Source organism: Ipomoea nil, unplaced genomic scaffold (assembly GCF_001879475.1).
Source record: "Ipomoea nil cultivar Tokyo-kokei standard unplaced genomic scaffold, Asagao_1.1 scaffold2975, whole genome shotgun sequence".
Taxonomy (NCBI): domain Eukaryota; kingdom Viridiplantae; phylum Streptophyta; class Magnoliopsida; order Solanales; family Convolvulaceae; genus Ipomoea; species Ipomoea nil.
Window position 1 is genome coordinate 1,550,202 of NW_017619403.1, and position 14,974 is coordinate 1,565,175.

Here is a 14,974-nt window from a genome sequence, read left to right on the forward strand (position 1 = left end):
TGGTGGTCGTGGATGGCGATAGTGGTGGTGATCGTGGATGGTGATGGACAGGACAGAGGAGTGGGATTGCAATCGGACCCGGAAGTGATATTTTGGATTTTGAACCGGATTCATAACATGGGCTATTGGGCTGAGATCCGGATTCAGATTATGGCATTCATGGGTTGGCCCGGTTTGTCATTCGTAACCTTTTTTTTTTTTTTTTTTATATAGAAAATAATATATGAAAAACAAAAACTATTATATAAAACAAGAAAAAAGAGTAGAGTTTAGTTAATTCTACACAGTCCAATTTCAGACCTTAGTCTTATGAATTTATTTCCGTCCAATCCTTTTGTCATTATGTCTGCAAGTTGATTTTCTGTGTTGATGTGCCTCATGGTAATGATTTCTTCCTCTACTAGTTCTTTGATGAAGTGATGTCGTATGTCAATGTGTTTAGTACGTGAGTGTTGGACTGGATTTTTTGAAATATCTATGGCACTTTTGTTGTCACAATATACTGTCATTTTTGCTTGACTGATTCCATAGTCTTCTAGCATTTGTTTCATCCATAACAATTGAGTGCAACAGCTTCCAACAGCTATATATTCAGCTTCTGCAGTTGATAGTGATATTGAATTTTGTTTTTTACTTATCCAAGAGACTAGATTTGTTCCAAGTAAGAAACATCCTCCAGTAGTACTTTTTCTGTCATCCATGTTGCCTGCCCAGTCTGCATCGCAGTATGCTGATAGATATTTGTTTGTGTCAAAGGAGTACCATATTCCTAGATCAGATGTTCCTTTGATGTACTTGATAATTCTCTTCACAATTTTCATGTGTGATTCTTTAGGAGATGATTGATATCTGGCGCATATGCCTACTGCGTAGCAAATGTCTGGTCTACTGGCAGTTAAATATAGTAGACTACCAATTATGCTACGATATAGTTTTTGTTCTACATCTTTTCCTTCTGTATCTTTGGCAATTTTGTCGGATGTTGCAACAGGTGTTCTGGCAACTTTGCTTTCTTTTAGACCGAATTTGTTGACAAGATTGTTTGCATACTTACTTTGTGAGATGAAGATTCCTTCTTCCAGTTGTTTTATTTGCAAACCTAGAAAGTAGCTGAGCTCTCCAACCATGCTCATTTCAAATTTGCTTTTCATGTGACGAATGAATTCATCTTTGTAGGTCTCTCTGGATGATCCAAATACTATATCATCAACATAGATTTGTGCTATGATGATGTCACTTTTGTAGTGTTTGACAAATAATGTTTTGTCAACGCTTCCTCTATTGTATCCTTTTGAGAGTAGGAATTGTGTTAACCTTTCATACCAAGCCCGTGGAGCTTGTTTTAAACCATATAAGGCTCTCTTTAGTCTATAGACATGGTTAGGATGGAATGGATCTTCAAACCCTTTGGGTTGGAATACGTACACTTCCTCTTTTATATATCCATTCAGGAATGCTGTTTTCACGTCCATTTGGTAAAGTTTGATTTTTAGGATGCATGCTACGGCGAGGAGAAGGCGTATGGATTCTATCCTAGCAACTGGGGCAAAGGTTTCTTCAAAATCGATTCCTTCTTCTTGAGTGTATCCTTGTGCTACAAGTCGGGCTTTATTTCTCACTATATTTTCCCTTTCATCAGTTTTATTTTTGTAGATCCATTTTGTTCCTATGATGTTAGAGTTGTCTGGTGCAGGGACAAGTTCCCATACTTCATTTCTTTCGAATTGTTGTAGCTCTTCTTGCATGGCAGTGACTTTCATGAGGAACCTTTCAGGTAAAGATCTGAGTACCTTTTTGACCAATTTTGGTTCGGGAAAGGGTTCTCCTAAATTATATGCTGCTCCGGCTATGTCGAGGATCTTTGCATTGAATTGTGTGATATTTTTGTTTTCCTCCATTTTCAAGGTTTCAAATTGAGTCTGGATCATCTGTAGTTTTGATTGTTTGACAATAGTATTGCCTTCATGATGATTGCATAAGATTGTCCAAGCTTCTTTGGCTATTTCAGTGTTTGATATTAGTTTGAATGTTTCTTCACTTACTGCTCCATAAATAGAGTTCATGGCTTTTGAATTAAAGTCAGCTTCTTTGATTTCTTCCTCAGACCACTCCCTTTTAAGTTTCTTTTCTCCTTGTTCATTGGTAGGTGGCACCCAACCTTCTTCTACTGATCTCCATACTCTTTCACCTTGGGACATAATATATACTCTCATTCTAGCCTTCCAATAAGAGTAATTTGCACTGTTTAAAGCTGGTGGTCTGCTGCTTGATAAACCTTCTCTGGGAAAATTCATTGTGTTGTTCCTTTGGGTGGTGTAGGATCCTGCTAGCAGTTTTAGCAGCCCGCTCTGATACCAATTGAAAAAATATAAGGAGCAACACACACAGTAATGTTGTAACGTATGTTTGTAACACCGGGAAATTGTAACGCAGTTTGGGTGAAAACCCTAATCTGCGAGGCACTTCTCAAATTGAGAATTAGCCTAAATTCACTATGAGCAATTTCAAAAGTACAGAGTATAGGAAGAAGAAAACTTTACACAATAGATCTCACAAACTCTCATAATCTATTGTAACCTAAACTCTCGTACTACTCCAAAGTGATAGACTCTCTTTCTCTCAATATATCTGTATGCACTCGGTCAGATGATTCGGGTAAAATCGCTGCCTCTATTCTTCTAAGAGTCTTTCTTAAATAGGTGATACTTGATCACGATCCTAGTTAAAGTATAAATCCCAATTAGATTAGGATTTGAATGATGCTTGTAGTTTGACTGGGAGACAAGTCCCAATTAGATTAGGATTTGAATGATGCTTGTAGTTTGACTGGGAGACAATTGAATCTGTGTTTTCAATTATCCTTTTTGCCAATAATATTTTTGACAATTCTTTATTCAACAGAAAAAAAAAAAAGAAATTGAAGTTAGGTTAATTGAAAAAGGAAATGAATATTAATAATTGACTGAAAATAAAAATGATCCATAATTAACTAAAATGGAAAAGGAATTGGTCAGATCATTACATGCATTTTAATTTTCCACAATAATATTATACAGTATAATACATCAAATCATAATTATGTCATAAATCTTTCACAATTTTAAACAATGAAATAAAAATTAAAAATGTAACGGAAATATTTTAATAATAATATTCTGCATTATCAAGTAAAAGTAATCATTTTCAATTTAATATCAAACCGTAACCAAGTAATGTATTTAGGAATCAGCATAAAATCTTTAAATATAAATGTTGAAAAATTGACAAAAATTAGTGGTTATGTTTTTTATATTATTTTGAGTAGAGACTTGATTTGAGTAAGTTCAAGTTACATTCGAATTTTCTCAAGTGAGAAAGTACTCTTCGTTTGTACTGCTCGAAGTATCGTACTATTAGAGGTTCTTTGTCTTTGGTGACAATTTCAAATTTAGTTATAGATTATTGTGACTATGACTATATGGTTTAATGGTACTCGGGTTAGACTTTCATTTGAAAGATTATGAGTTCAAGCCTTAATGGAGGCGTTATTGGTTCTTTGTGTTTTAGTAAGAATAGAACCAGTAGCTTTCAAAAAAAAAAAATTAGTCATAGATTATCGTTATTTTCATTTAACCAAACTATTAAATTATGAACACATTTAGTCTTTCTCATCACTTTTTCTATTTTTAGCAAGAGCATTTTTGTCCCTTCATATTTTTCTTTTGTTATCTTTCCAGTTTGAACTTGTTTAATTGGTTTAGGACTTTACTAAAAATCGGTTGAAAAGTATGATTACTAAAAATCAGAGGTTACCTAAAGTTCTAAACCAATTAAACGGGTTGAAATCGGAAAAATAACAAAAGAAAAATATGAAAAGACAAAAATGCTCTTACTAAAAATAGAAATTTAGGAAAAGTCATGAGAATGACTAAAAATGTCTAAAAAATAATAGTTTGGGATGTTAAATGACAGAAACGATAGTCTGAGACTAAATTTTAAATTGTCACAAAAAACAAAGGACATCTGGTGGAATTAACTCTTTTTGTATATCTTTGAGATATATATACTCAAAACTATATTGGTTCCAGAGCGTATCTATTAAACATTGATCTCCATCATTATATAAATTTCCATTTTCAACATGTTGAGTCAATGTCTCCACTAGGGTTCGAATCTGTGACCTCTCATTTGGGAGAGCCACAATTATGCCGCTCGATTACAAGTCTTTGGCAATCGTGTGAATTTACTATTAAGTCTTGTGAAGGTTGGATATTGTGAATAAGTCGATACACAAAACATATATAAAATATATATTTATACAAAAATCGAATTTAATTTGTAGAAAATTAATTCCAATCAATTTTTGGTACAAACACCATAAATAAATAAATAAATAAATAAATAAATAAATAAATAAATATATATATATATATATATATATATATATATATATATATATATATATATATATATATATAAAACGAGAGAAAGAGAAAGAGTTTCTAACTTGAGGTTTTAACCCAACACAAGAAGAAATAGAAATCTGAGTCGTGTGTACACACACTCTCCTTAAAACCGATTCGCCACATCCCGAGGGTGCTAGGAGCGTTGTGGCGTCAGTCTCCCAAGATAAAACAGACTACGACTTTGGTGTTTGAGTACTCAAACCCAAAACCCGGCGAACTAGAACACAAGTTGAGCGCTTCGTATGAATTTATAGAAGATGTTGGCAAAAAATTTTCTTCGTAGCAAAAGAGTTCAGAGTACGTGGAGAGAAAAAAACAAGAATGAACATTTTGAGAGTTTCAATCTAGAGTACGAAACTATTTCGCCAACAGTACGGAAGAGAGGAATGAAATAGCATATTCATCGCACATAAGCCAACATAAATTCAATTTAATAATAGGATTATAACGTTTAAAACGATCATGCTTATTATCGTAATAATATCAACGGTCACGAAATTAATATACAATTAATTCATACCAACCATAATAATCTATTAATCTCTTTCAAATCACCTGAGTGACCAATAAGTCCATACAAACTAAAATTTTTTCAAATTGAGATCAATAATCGCACTCGAATAATGCAAAAGCCCCAAAACAATACAGCACGAATCGATGCATATAGCACTGACTCGTGCACACCGAATCGTCACACCATCCACAGCACCGAATTAATGCCAATATCCCAAATTCAAATCAAGCTCTTCAAAGCTTAACAACTCGTGCTGCCAGCATTAAGCAATTAGGCTTAATTAAACTTTAAAGCTTAATCAACCATACTTAAGCTTAATTAGCTTAACAAATTAAATTAAAATCACGAGTTGTTAAATAAAGCACCGAGTGCTCGGGATACCAGTGGTGGCTCATGAAGATGAGAATATTGCCGATTGGGTTGTCGCATGCGTAAGAGCTTTTGACTGTGGTCTCCTCACTAAGTTTGTAATGGTTTGTTGGGATCTTTGGAATAGTAGGAATAAGCATGTCTGGAAAGGCATTTCCTTTGTTATGGATACAATTTTACATCTGATTCTATCCTATTGGTACAGTTGGAAGAATGCAAAGGAGTCAGCGCATGCCTCTCATTCCCTAGCTCACCCGGACGCTAGTGTGCAATGGAGGAAACTGTCACCGGGCAAGTTGAAGGTAAATATGGATGCGGCCTTTGATTATGCTAATAATTGTATGGGCATGGGTTGGATTCTTCGGGATGAGGAGGGTAGATTTCTTGCTACTAAAGGTCTAAACATGAGGGGATGTTTCAATGTAAATGAGGCTGAGACATATGCTATCCGGGAGGCTCTAAGTTGGCTCAAGGACTTGGAGCTGGGGGAGGTGGATGTCGAAACTGATTCACAAATTGTTTTCCATGCTATTCATGCTACATATTTTCATTCATCGTTTGATAGTTTAGTAGATGATATTAAAGTAGCTACTTCTATGCTTCATAATGTAGTGTTCTCTTCTGTAAAGCGATCTGCAAATCGTGCTGCCCACCTTGTTGCGCGGGAAGCCGTTTCTGAGTTAGGTTGCGGGGAATGGGTTGATATCCCTCCCCCTTTTCTTGTTGACTGTTTGTCGGTTGATTTTATGAATTAAGTTTTACCTTTGAAAAAAAAAAACACCGAGTGCTTGATTAACAACTCGTCTAGTGCTAAACATAATTAGCATTTCTTTGTAATTTTGACTTAATTATCTGAAATATGTTTACTTTGAGAATCAATTTCTCATTCACCTATTATCCATTTTGAGTATACAATATATCAAATTCTTCGTCTTATCACGGAGAGTGCAAATCTACTTTGATCTAATCCAAATCGAAAATGAACCCACATATATTTGTACTACAAAATAACTACTCAAAAGTACCATTTTAGCTAAAAAAAAATTCAACATTGAATTTAATTAATATAAGGGCTTGTCTTATAAGCAATCGTGTGATACTATAATTTACTATTATTTTCATATATGTTATTATAATCGTTTTGATAAAATGTTGTCTAATCTCACAAATCTACCTTCGACACCCAAAAATCCTAAAATTCTGAAATGTTAGTGATGTGATTTTGGATGGAAATCATGGAGTAATATCTCCCCATCCAGCATTATGTTATTGGGCAAAACCAAGAAGATTGAGAAGATTATGTTACCCAAAACAGGCCTCCTTATTGTCAAATTTGATCATTTGACGTACCAAAAAAACTAAAAAATTTAAGTTGATGTCACATTTGATCATTTCAATCAATTTTTTAACCAACCTTAACATGAATCTCCACATGACAACTATGTTAGTTATTTGTAAGATTATTTATGTTATTTGAATTTAAGGGTCAAAGTACCTCTGAGGTCCTTGTACTATAGTGTTTTGTTCAATTTAGTCATTCTACTTTAAAAATTGAAATAATTAAGAACAATAGCTGATGTGAGCAAATATTTATATATTTATTTTGGACATATTAATTTCAAATATTTAAATATAATATATGAGTTGACATGTAATTATGATGATGTGGCAGAAATAATGTCAGTGCCACATAAGCAATTCTATTGTCCTTAATTGTTTCACTTTTTAAAGTATAGGGACTAAATTGAACAAAATTAAGGTAGAAGGCCGGACTAAATTGAACAAAACTCTATAGCACAGGGACCTTATAGATACTTTGATCGAATTTAAGTAACATGTAAACAACATAATAATTGAATATACTGGTGTTTGTTGAACATATAACCATTAATGTGCAATCCAATTATCAGCTTAAGCTTTTATTAAAACCACAAGGACCACAAGGTCCAGAAGTTGCTGTTACAGGGCTTATGCAGTTCTAACCAAGAAAGTCGAGACAAACTAAAAGACGATGCGGTGGAGGGAAGCTTAATGCTTGTTTCGACGAATCATATATTGGAACCATTTGGCCGACTCCTTTGGAGCCCTCTTGAGGGTCTTGTAATCGACATACACGAGGCCAAATCTCGAAGTGTAGCCTAGCCTCCACTCGAAGTTGTCGAGCAATGACCATGCGTGGTAGCCTATCACATTGGCCCCGTCGTCGATTGCCTTCTTCAGTTGAATCAGGTAACTCTTGTAATAGTTGATCCTTTTTGTGTCATGATAGGATTCAGCAAAGGTTAGATTGCCTGCATAGTCCATCCCTGCAGAAATCAAACGAGTTTTAGCGTTTCAGATTCGTTTAAGTTCGTCTGCAAAACCAAAACCACCGTTTTCGTTTACCGTTTTCTGATAAAATCATAGTGGGATTTCCATAACGCTCCTTCACATAGCTCACAGCCTTGTACATTCCCCAGGGCACCATATAGAGCCAATATGAATGTGCCTATAGATTCAGAATTCAGAATAAGGTTTAGTTTTAATTTAGCAGATAATACGGATATATAGTTTTGTTCAACAATCAACATACCCTTGGACCAATTGGCACTCCGTTTTTTTCATCTGCACGAGAAATATCGTAAATCAGGTGACTATCCAAATAGGACGAAAAAAACTGAGAAAAGAGGGCAGTAATCTTACAGGCAAACCCGACGTTCCAGTCGTTCTGGTAGCCGGGGACTGGTGGCTTGTTGTTATGTGGCTCGTACATATAGTAAGTTGTGTATTGGTTTATGCCAACGTAATCGATTGATCCTTTAACCATCTTAACCTCGTCGGGGGTGAACTTGGGGAGCCTTTTGCCTACGATGTTTTGCATGGTTTTTGGGTATTCCCCATACACAATGGGATGCAAAAACCAGCCCAAATGAAAGTCTCTAGCCCTCTGAGCAGCATAATTGTCAGCCTTTGATCTTGTCAGGGGTTCATACCACACAAAATCCAGGAGAATCCCAAATCTTCCCTTCTGCTTAGCCTGCAATTCCAATTTCAATTTCGAGTAAGTTTCTCGAGTCTCCTCCAATGAAAAATCATGACAGACAACTGAGACAAGGGAGGCATTCCCAATCGTGCCTCACCTGTGTGAGCATATAACTATTAATGTGCAATCCAACTATCAGCTTAAGCTTTTAGTTGAGATGGAACACATGCTTCAATTACCTGATACTTAGCGCGATATCTCTGAGCAGCTGCCCCGTGGGACAAGAGGAGATTGTGAGTGACAATGTAAGGCTCGGTCGCAGAGTTCCCCTCGGTGCAGTTGCCAAACGGCTTGGAGCACCTCCCGGGGGCGAAGAACCCATTATCGTACCCCAGGGCAGCCACCACTCTCGGCTCGTTGAACGAAAACCAGTTCTTCACTCTGTCACCAAACGTCTTGAAACAGAACTCTGCATAATCAGCAAAGTCTTCCCTGCACAAAATCCCAGATTCCCCAATCCTAAATTCCAGGCAAAAACATGAATCATAGTAAAACAATGTCGAAAGAGATCTTAGACTTACACAACTCGTCGGTCCAGCCAGCCATTGTACCTATCTTGGAGTGCTTGAGGAAGATCATAGTGGTTGAGGTTAGCATAGGGGGTAATGCCTGCAACACACATTCAAACAAGAACAAGTTAAATTCATGATTATTATTATTTTTTTCTTCTAGGAAATCATTAAAAAATCGCGAAAAAATATACCTCTTTTGAGCATGTAATTTATCAACCTATTGTAGTAAGCAACTCCCTGCCAGTTCACCTTGCCAGTTCCATCTAGTGTGTTGAATAAAAGCTTTAGTTAATCAAGTGTTGCATGCCTAATTTAAAAGGAAAAAAAAAATTATTTTTTTTGAGTACGATTGACTCTGTTACAAAGTAGTATCTGTTCATATATATTTTTTCAACCTATTGAAGCACAAAGAGTCAATATCGTCTCCACTGGGGCCGATAAACCCATGACCACAAGTTCATTGACAGAAAGAAAAAAAAAACTTATTTCTTGGAAAAATGCAGATATAGGAAATTATTGGGAAAAAAAAGTTGATGGGAAATTGAGATTACTAGGGAATATCCTGGACCATGAAATTGAGAAACGGTAAGCTTCAAAGTTGAGATTGGCCAACAGATCAATATCTTCCTGCACACAAAAATACCACCATAGTGTTTTAAGGAAAAATGCTAAAAACTCGTTATATTAATTGGCTAATCCCATCACAAAAAGATCAAATTTATGACATTTTAATCAAAAGTTATAGTTTGATGTCACTCGACCACAAGATATTGAACCTGCTGCAAGTTATATTGTTTAATAATTAAACAAAAAAGCGCTCAATACAATATTGACATTTGAGAAACAAGAATTGCAAGGAGAATGTAACACAACTCTATTTTGAGTGAACAACTAATACATTTTTTATTTTTTATTTTTGGGTTTGAAAATGTAATTACAATGATACAATTACTAATTGAGTCATTATAAGGAAAAATATGGTAGAATTGTTAATAAAATTTAGTTTTTAAAACCATACCTTTTATAGTTTTATTGATGTCTTTTGAAGTGAAAGAGATATATATTTATTAAAAACCACTTTTTTTTTTTCAAGATGGTTAGAATATCATTTTTTTTCTTTCATTTTTCACATTTTAATTAAAAAATATATATAGTAGAATTTTTCGTCAAATCTTGATTTATAATGTTAAGATTTATCAAGTAGGACAAAAATTAATTTTACATAATGTAAATGGATTAATTAATTTTCGAATTTAAAAATATTTTAATTAGATAATAATTAAATTTTGCCATAGGGGTCGAAGCTAGAAGACACAATGTGGTCCAACATCAAATTAATTCATATTAAGAAATGGGAAAATATATGGCATGTCGGTGGGCATCTTTTGATTTTTAAGTTAATTTTATTTTGATTTTAGATCTATAGGTGATAATTTATTTTAATTTTTTTTTATCAAAATATTTAGTTTTGGTCTTAATGTTATTGTGACGTGATAATTTTTAGATTTTTATCAACAAAACAATATAAATAGACGGATAAGATTTTTGTAGAAGACTATAAATGGTATAGCATATAATGGACTTACTTTATATCTATGGTACTGGTCCACAGACACCTCTCCTGTCGCATTGTTGGGCTCACGTCCTGTTCATATCAAACCAAGTAATTATAAACACTTTTTAAAATTTTAGTTAAATCCATTTCAACACAATTTCGATCAGTTGAAAAGATTTATATTTTCCCTACTAAAATCATTAATTATATGTCCCCACAACCATCTAACAAAATAAGAAATCTTTTTTTTTTTCTTTCCATTTACTCCACACTCGGCCTGACAGAGCATATGAGAGGATATAAATTATACGAAGTAGTAACTTAACTGAACCATAAAAGCTAGACCTTTGCTTATTGCATACAAGTAGTCCCTCACTAAAAGACCAATGTTCGAATCTAACAATGGTATAAGGATTATGTTCAAAGTGAGCATATTACTTATGTCAAATATTAACTGGTAAAGAACCACAAGAAAAAAAATGAATTATTCATGACTAACCAACTCAAACTAGGAGCAAAGATTTAAACTTTTGATAGTTAAAATTACAGGACAAATTTACTAGCGCACACCCTTGAGTAATGACCGTGATTTTTCTCGCCACCAAAAAGAGGTGCATGGCGATCAGAAGCCATATCTAAGAAGGTAAAAATGGATCGGAGAAGGAAGATAATTTACCGGGAAATTTGATGAAAGTGTCCCAAATGCTAGGTCCACGGCCGTATTCTTTCCCGGCGGCACCTTCCACTTGGTAAGCGGAGGTCGCGGTTCCGAACACGAAGCCCTTGGGGAAACTTGCTCGGCTCAGCCCTCCGGTGTCGAAACCCGCCGGAGCAGTAGTCTCCGGCGACACCTCCGACTGAATTTCAGTCGCAGTGGAAATGAACAGTAGCAGGAAGAGCCATGTGGCTGTGGTTGTCATGTTTTTTACAGTCATTCGGAAATGAGAGTGAGAGTGCGGTTTGATGGGGATTTAGGTGCGTATTTATAAGAAGGAAAACAGAGGAGTTAATTACCATTTTGGTCCCTCGATTATTTCTCAACTGTCAATGTAGTTCATAGTTTTTGATTTCAATCAATTTAGTATTCGAATCGTTTAAGATTTCGTCAACTAAAATCTTTCATGGACTAAAATGGTATTTTCACATTTTTAAAATTTAATCAAATTTGTCTTTGAAATGGTTTAATTGCCAAAAATTTAAATAATTCAAGGATTAAATTGAAAATTATAACCTACATTGACAGTTGAAAAATAATTGACGGACCAAAACATTGATTTCCTCACACACACATATATAATAATTGAACCAAACAAGAGAAAATAACATTTTTCTAAATTTTTTAAAAATTGACTTTCTTGATTTTTTTTTCATCCAACCAAATAAGGTATAATAGAATTTTTTATGTTTTTTTTTTCAGTAATTTAATTTTTTAAAATAATTTCATAAAATGTTTTTATTGAAAAAAAAAAAAACAGTTTGAAAAATTAGTTAATGGTATTACTATGGAACCATAAAAATTCAATTTATTGAAATGTTATTTCAAATATTTGGGTTGGCATCAGTTTTTTTTTTTTTTTTTTTTTTTTTTTTTTTTTTTTTTAAATTTTTTAAATTCAATAATATTATTGCCGCTGAGTCGCTGACTAGCAACAAAGGAAAATAAATGATAAAAAATTAATTAAATAAAATTTACATATTTTTAATTATTTGAAAACAAGAATTCAACGGTTCTAACTTGAAATTACTTTTTTACTTTTCGCAAAATCATATTTCTAATCAATTACTCGAACTTATCCAAGTCCCCAACAAATATAGAAATATATAATTCTTTTTTTTTTTTGTTTTTGAATGTTACTGGCTCTATTACAATGTAGTATCTGTTCATAATGGAAATATATAATTTATTACCTAATATAATCAGTATTTAATGATCACAAGACCTTATATTATATTATTATTTCCAAAGGGGTGAGTCCATTTTAGTAAAGAACCGAACGTGTTAAATACATCATGAAATTTTTATGTATTACTTTGTTCTTTAAGAACTAAAATTGACACATTTCAATAGTGTGAGAACTGAATATGGTACATTTTTAATAGTTGAGAGACCAAACATAGTCAATTTTGAACTTGACAGCTAAAAAAATATTATAATTGAACGATCAAATTTTTTTAAAAAAATTGTATTACATATTCATCATAATACGTTGATTAATTATAAGAGAAAATTGCATCTTTTGTTCATGAGTTATACTCAAGTTCCGACCCAATCCCTGAGTTATGACTGTATTCATTTTTAGTCCTTTAGTTATGAATGAAGTGGCGAATTTGGTCCCCGATTGTTAAAATTGACGGAAAAATTAAAAAATATTTAAAATTTGAGAGGTAAAATAGAAAATTCACATTTTATTCTTCTCTTATATCAAAATCACTTTCGCAACATTATTTTTCACTTATTAGCCTCTTATTTCAAGATTATTCAATTCTAAAAGCATTTCAATAACTTTAGTATTACTTTATAAAGTTTCGATATATTTTATTTTTCGCTCATATCCAACAATATTTACAACTATATTTCTTAGATAAATTTTTTTTGAATGCATTCTTAGGTAATTTATTTATTTATTTTTTAAATTATATCTTTTGTTTTAATATTTCACTTTTTCTGATTTTTTTTTTTTTTTGAATCTGTCCCTACTTCTTTGCCCCTCAACTGAATTTCTAACTCCACCCCTGATTGCAAGTATATGATATGAAATAGTAATTATGCATGCATTGTGCCAGATGGCCCAGATAAGACAGACACACTGACTACCATAAAATAATTGAAAAAAATAATACATATATTTATATAATTTCTTAGGTTTTGACGTACTCCATAATATTTAATTATTGACTTTAAGAGATAATTCATCTATTTTTTGAATGCAGATAATTCATCTATTTTATTTTCTCTCTTTTTTCTTTCTTTTTCGGTATATTAATAACGATCGTATAGATGGAAATGCTTCCAAAAGCAGAAATAACTATTTTTGTAATACATTAAATTTTTAATTTACGCCAAACTAATACTAAATTTCTAAAATGTTTACCTAAAAATTGTTAAAGGAGAAAAATCGTGAACTACTCAAGTAAGAAATAATCATTTTCAATTTAACATCAGCCCTAACCAAGTAATGTATTGAGGATTGAGCAAATCAGCATAAAATCTTTAGATATTAATGTAATGAAGTTTGATTAGGCTGTTTGCTGATCAATCTCAATTATTCTGCATTTTTTTTTCAATTATTCTGTACTTATTGTCTAAAATTACAAACACTTTTCAATTATAATATAATATTGTACTTTTTCCCCCTAATTTAAGGCCACATGTTTACTTGTTAGCATTATCAATTCTAAATAATCATGAACAGGTTGTAAAAATAGTATAAAATGACATTGTAAGTGATTATTTTGTGGTACAAATATATGCGTGGTCCATTTTCAATTTGAATTGAGTCAAAGTGGATTTAGATTTTTTATAGTGAGATGAATATATCAATATATTGTACACTCAAAACAGATAATGAGTACAAATCCACTTTGATCCTATCCAAATTGGAAGTGAACCTCACATATATACCACAAAATAGTCACTCAAAATTTCTATTTTAGCTAAAATTTCAACAGTGAATTTAATTAATATAAGGGCTTGTCTTATAGGCAATCGTGTGATACAATAATTTACTATTATTTTCATATATGTTGTTATAATCGTTTTGATAAAATGTTATCTAATCTCACCAATCTACCTTGGACACCCAAAAATCCTAAAATTCTGAAATGTTAGTGATGTGATTTTGGATGGAAATCATGGAATAATATCTCCCCATCCAGCATTATATTGGGCAAAACCAAGAAGATTGAGAAGATTATGTTGCCCAAAACAGGCCTCCTTTATTGACCAGAAATGTAAAGAACTGTACGTAACAATGATTAGAAACAAACAAAAATATGCATTAATGAAAGATTCAAGATTTCAAGGTGGCTTGCCTTTGGTCCCACAATTATTTATCACAATATCACTCCACTACACACTCTATGTCTATATCTTCTCCAAAGTACCTACATTATCTTCTTTGAGATATGTTTATCATCATTATTTTTTTTAAAAAAATGATAAGGTACTAGTAAAATTTCAATTGTAGCCAGAGATTTTGAATTTAAACTTTGAAAATGTAGTTATTTTAAAATTTTAAAAAAGAGTGTTTTTATCATTTTTACGGTTTTACTTGACACTAAAAAATTTTAATGATATTTTATTGAAAAATAATTGATGTGTCTGATTCGATTAATAAGACTTAGGCTCTGTTTGGTAAACCTAGTTGAAAAGCTATAAGCTAAGAGCTGAAAGCTGAAATGGAGCTGAAAGCTGAAAAGCTATAAGCTCGGAGCTGAAAACTGAAGAGCTGTTAAGCTAGCTGTTATGATTGAAAGTGTTTGGTAAAAATAGTTTTTTGATAAGCTGATAAATGTAAAAAGACTAAAAAGGACATCTTCATAAAATTTAAATTAGTT

The 14,974-nt window shown here is 32.7% G+C and overlaps 2 protein-coding genes across 2 annotated transcripts; one reads left to right on the plus strand and one right to left on the minus strand.

The window, feature by feature from the left end:
* The first annotated feature begins 5,358 nt into the window (after positions 1–5,358).
* LOC109163049 lies at positions 5,359–6,083 on the plus strand. Its single transcript, XM_019311770.1, has 2 exons — positions 5,359–5,390; positions 5,534–6,083. Exons 1-2 carry the CDS (start codon positions 5,359–5,361, stop codon positions 6,081–6,083), a joined length of 582 nt encoding a protein of 193 aa, XP_019167315.1.
* A 1,126-nt stretch (positions 6,084–7,209) lies between these two features.
* Positions 7,210–11,389, minus strand: LOC109163158 (beta-glucosidase 44-like). Its single transcript, XM_019311902.1, has 10 exons — positions 11,094–11,389; positions 10,449–10,507; positions 9,414–9,489; positions 9,054–9,125; positions 8,872–8,959; positions 8,530–8,782; positions 8,011–8,344; positions 7,901–7,932; positions 7,714–7,816; positions 7,210–7,634 (listed from the first exon to the last, which is right to left on the minus strand). Exons 1-10 carry the CDS (start codon positions 11,350–11,352, stop codon positions 7,357–7,359), a joined length of 1,554 nt encoding a protein of 517 aa, XP_019167447.1. The 5' UTR covers positions 11,353–11,389; the 3' UTR covers positions 7,210–7,356.
* Positions 11,390–14,974: the final 3,585 nt, after the last annotated feature.

Bases quoted from the DNA above. Each gene is read 5' to 3' on its own strand.
- LOC109163049 (XM_019311770.1), top strand. From the start codon at position 5,359: ATGAGAATATTGCCGATTGGGTTGTCGCATGC. The intron at 5,391-5,533 runs GTAAGAGCTTTT...CTATTGGTACAG, and splicing joins CCGATTGGGTTGTCGCATGC to TTGGAAGAATGCAAAGGAGT.
- LOC109163158 (XM_019311902.1), bottom strand. From the start codon at position 11,352: ATGACTGTAAAAAACATGACAACCACAGCCACATGGCTCTTCCTGCTA. The intron at 9,126-9,413 runs GTAATCTCAATT...TCAACACACTAG, and splicing joins ATGGTCCAGGATATTCCCTA to ATGGAACTGGCAAGGTGAAC. The intron at 7,933-8,010 runs GTAAGATTACTG...TTTCTCGTGCAG, and splicing joins CTGGAACGTCGGGTTTGCCT to ATGAAAAAAACGGAGTGCCA.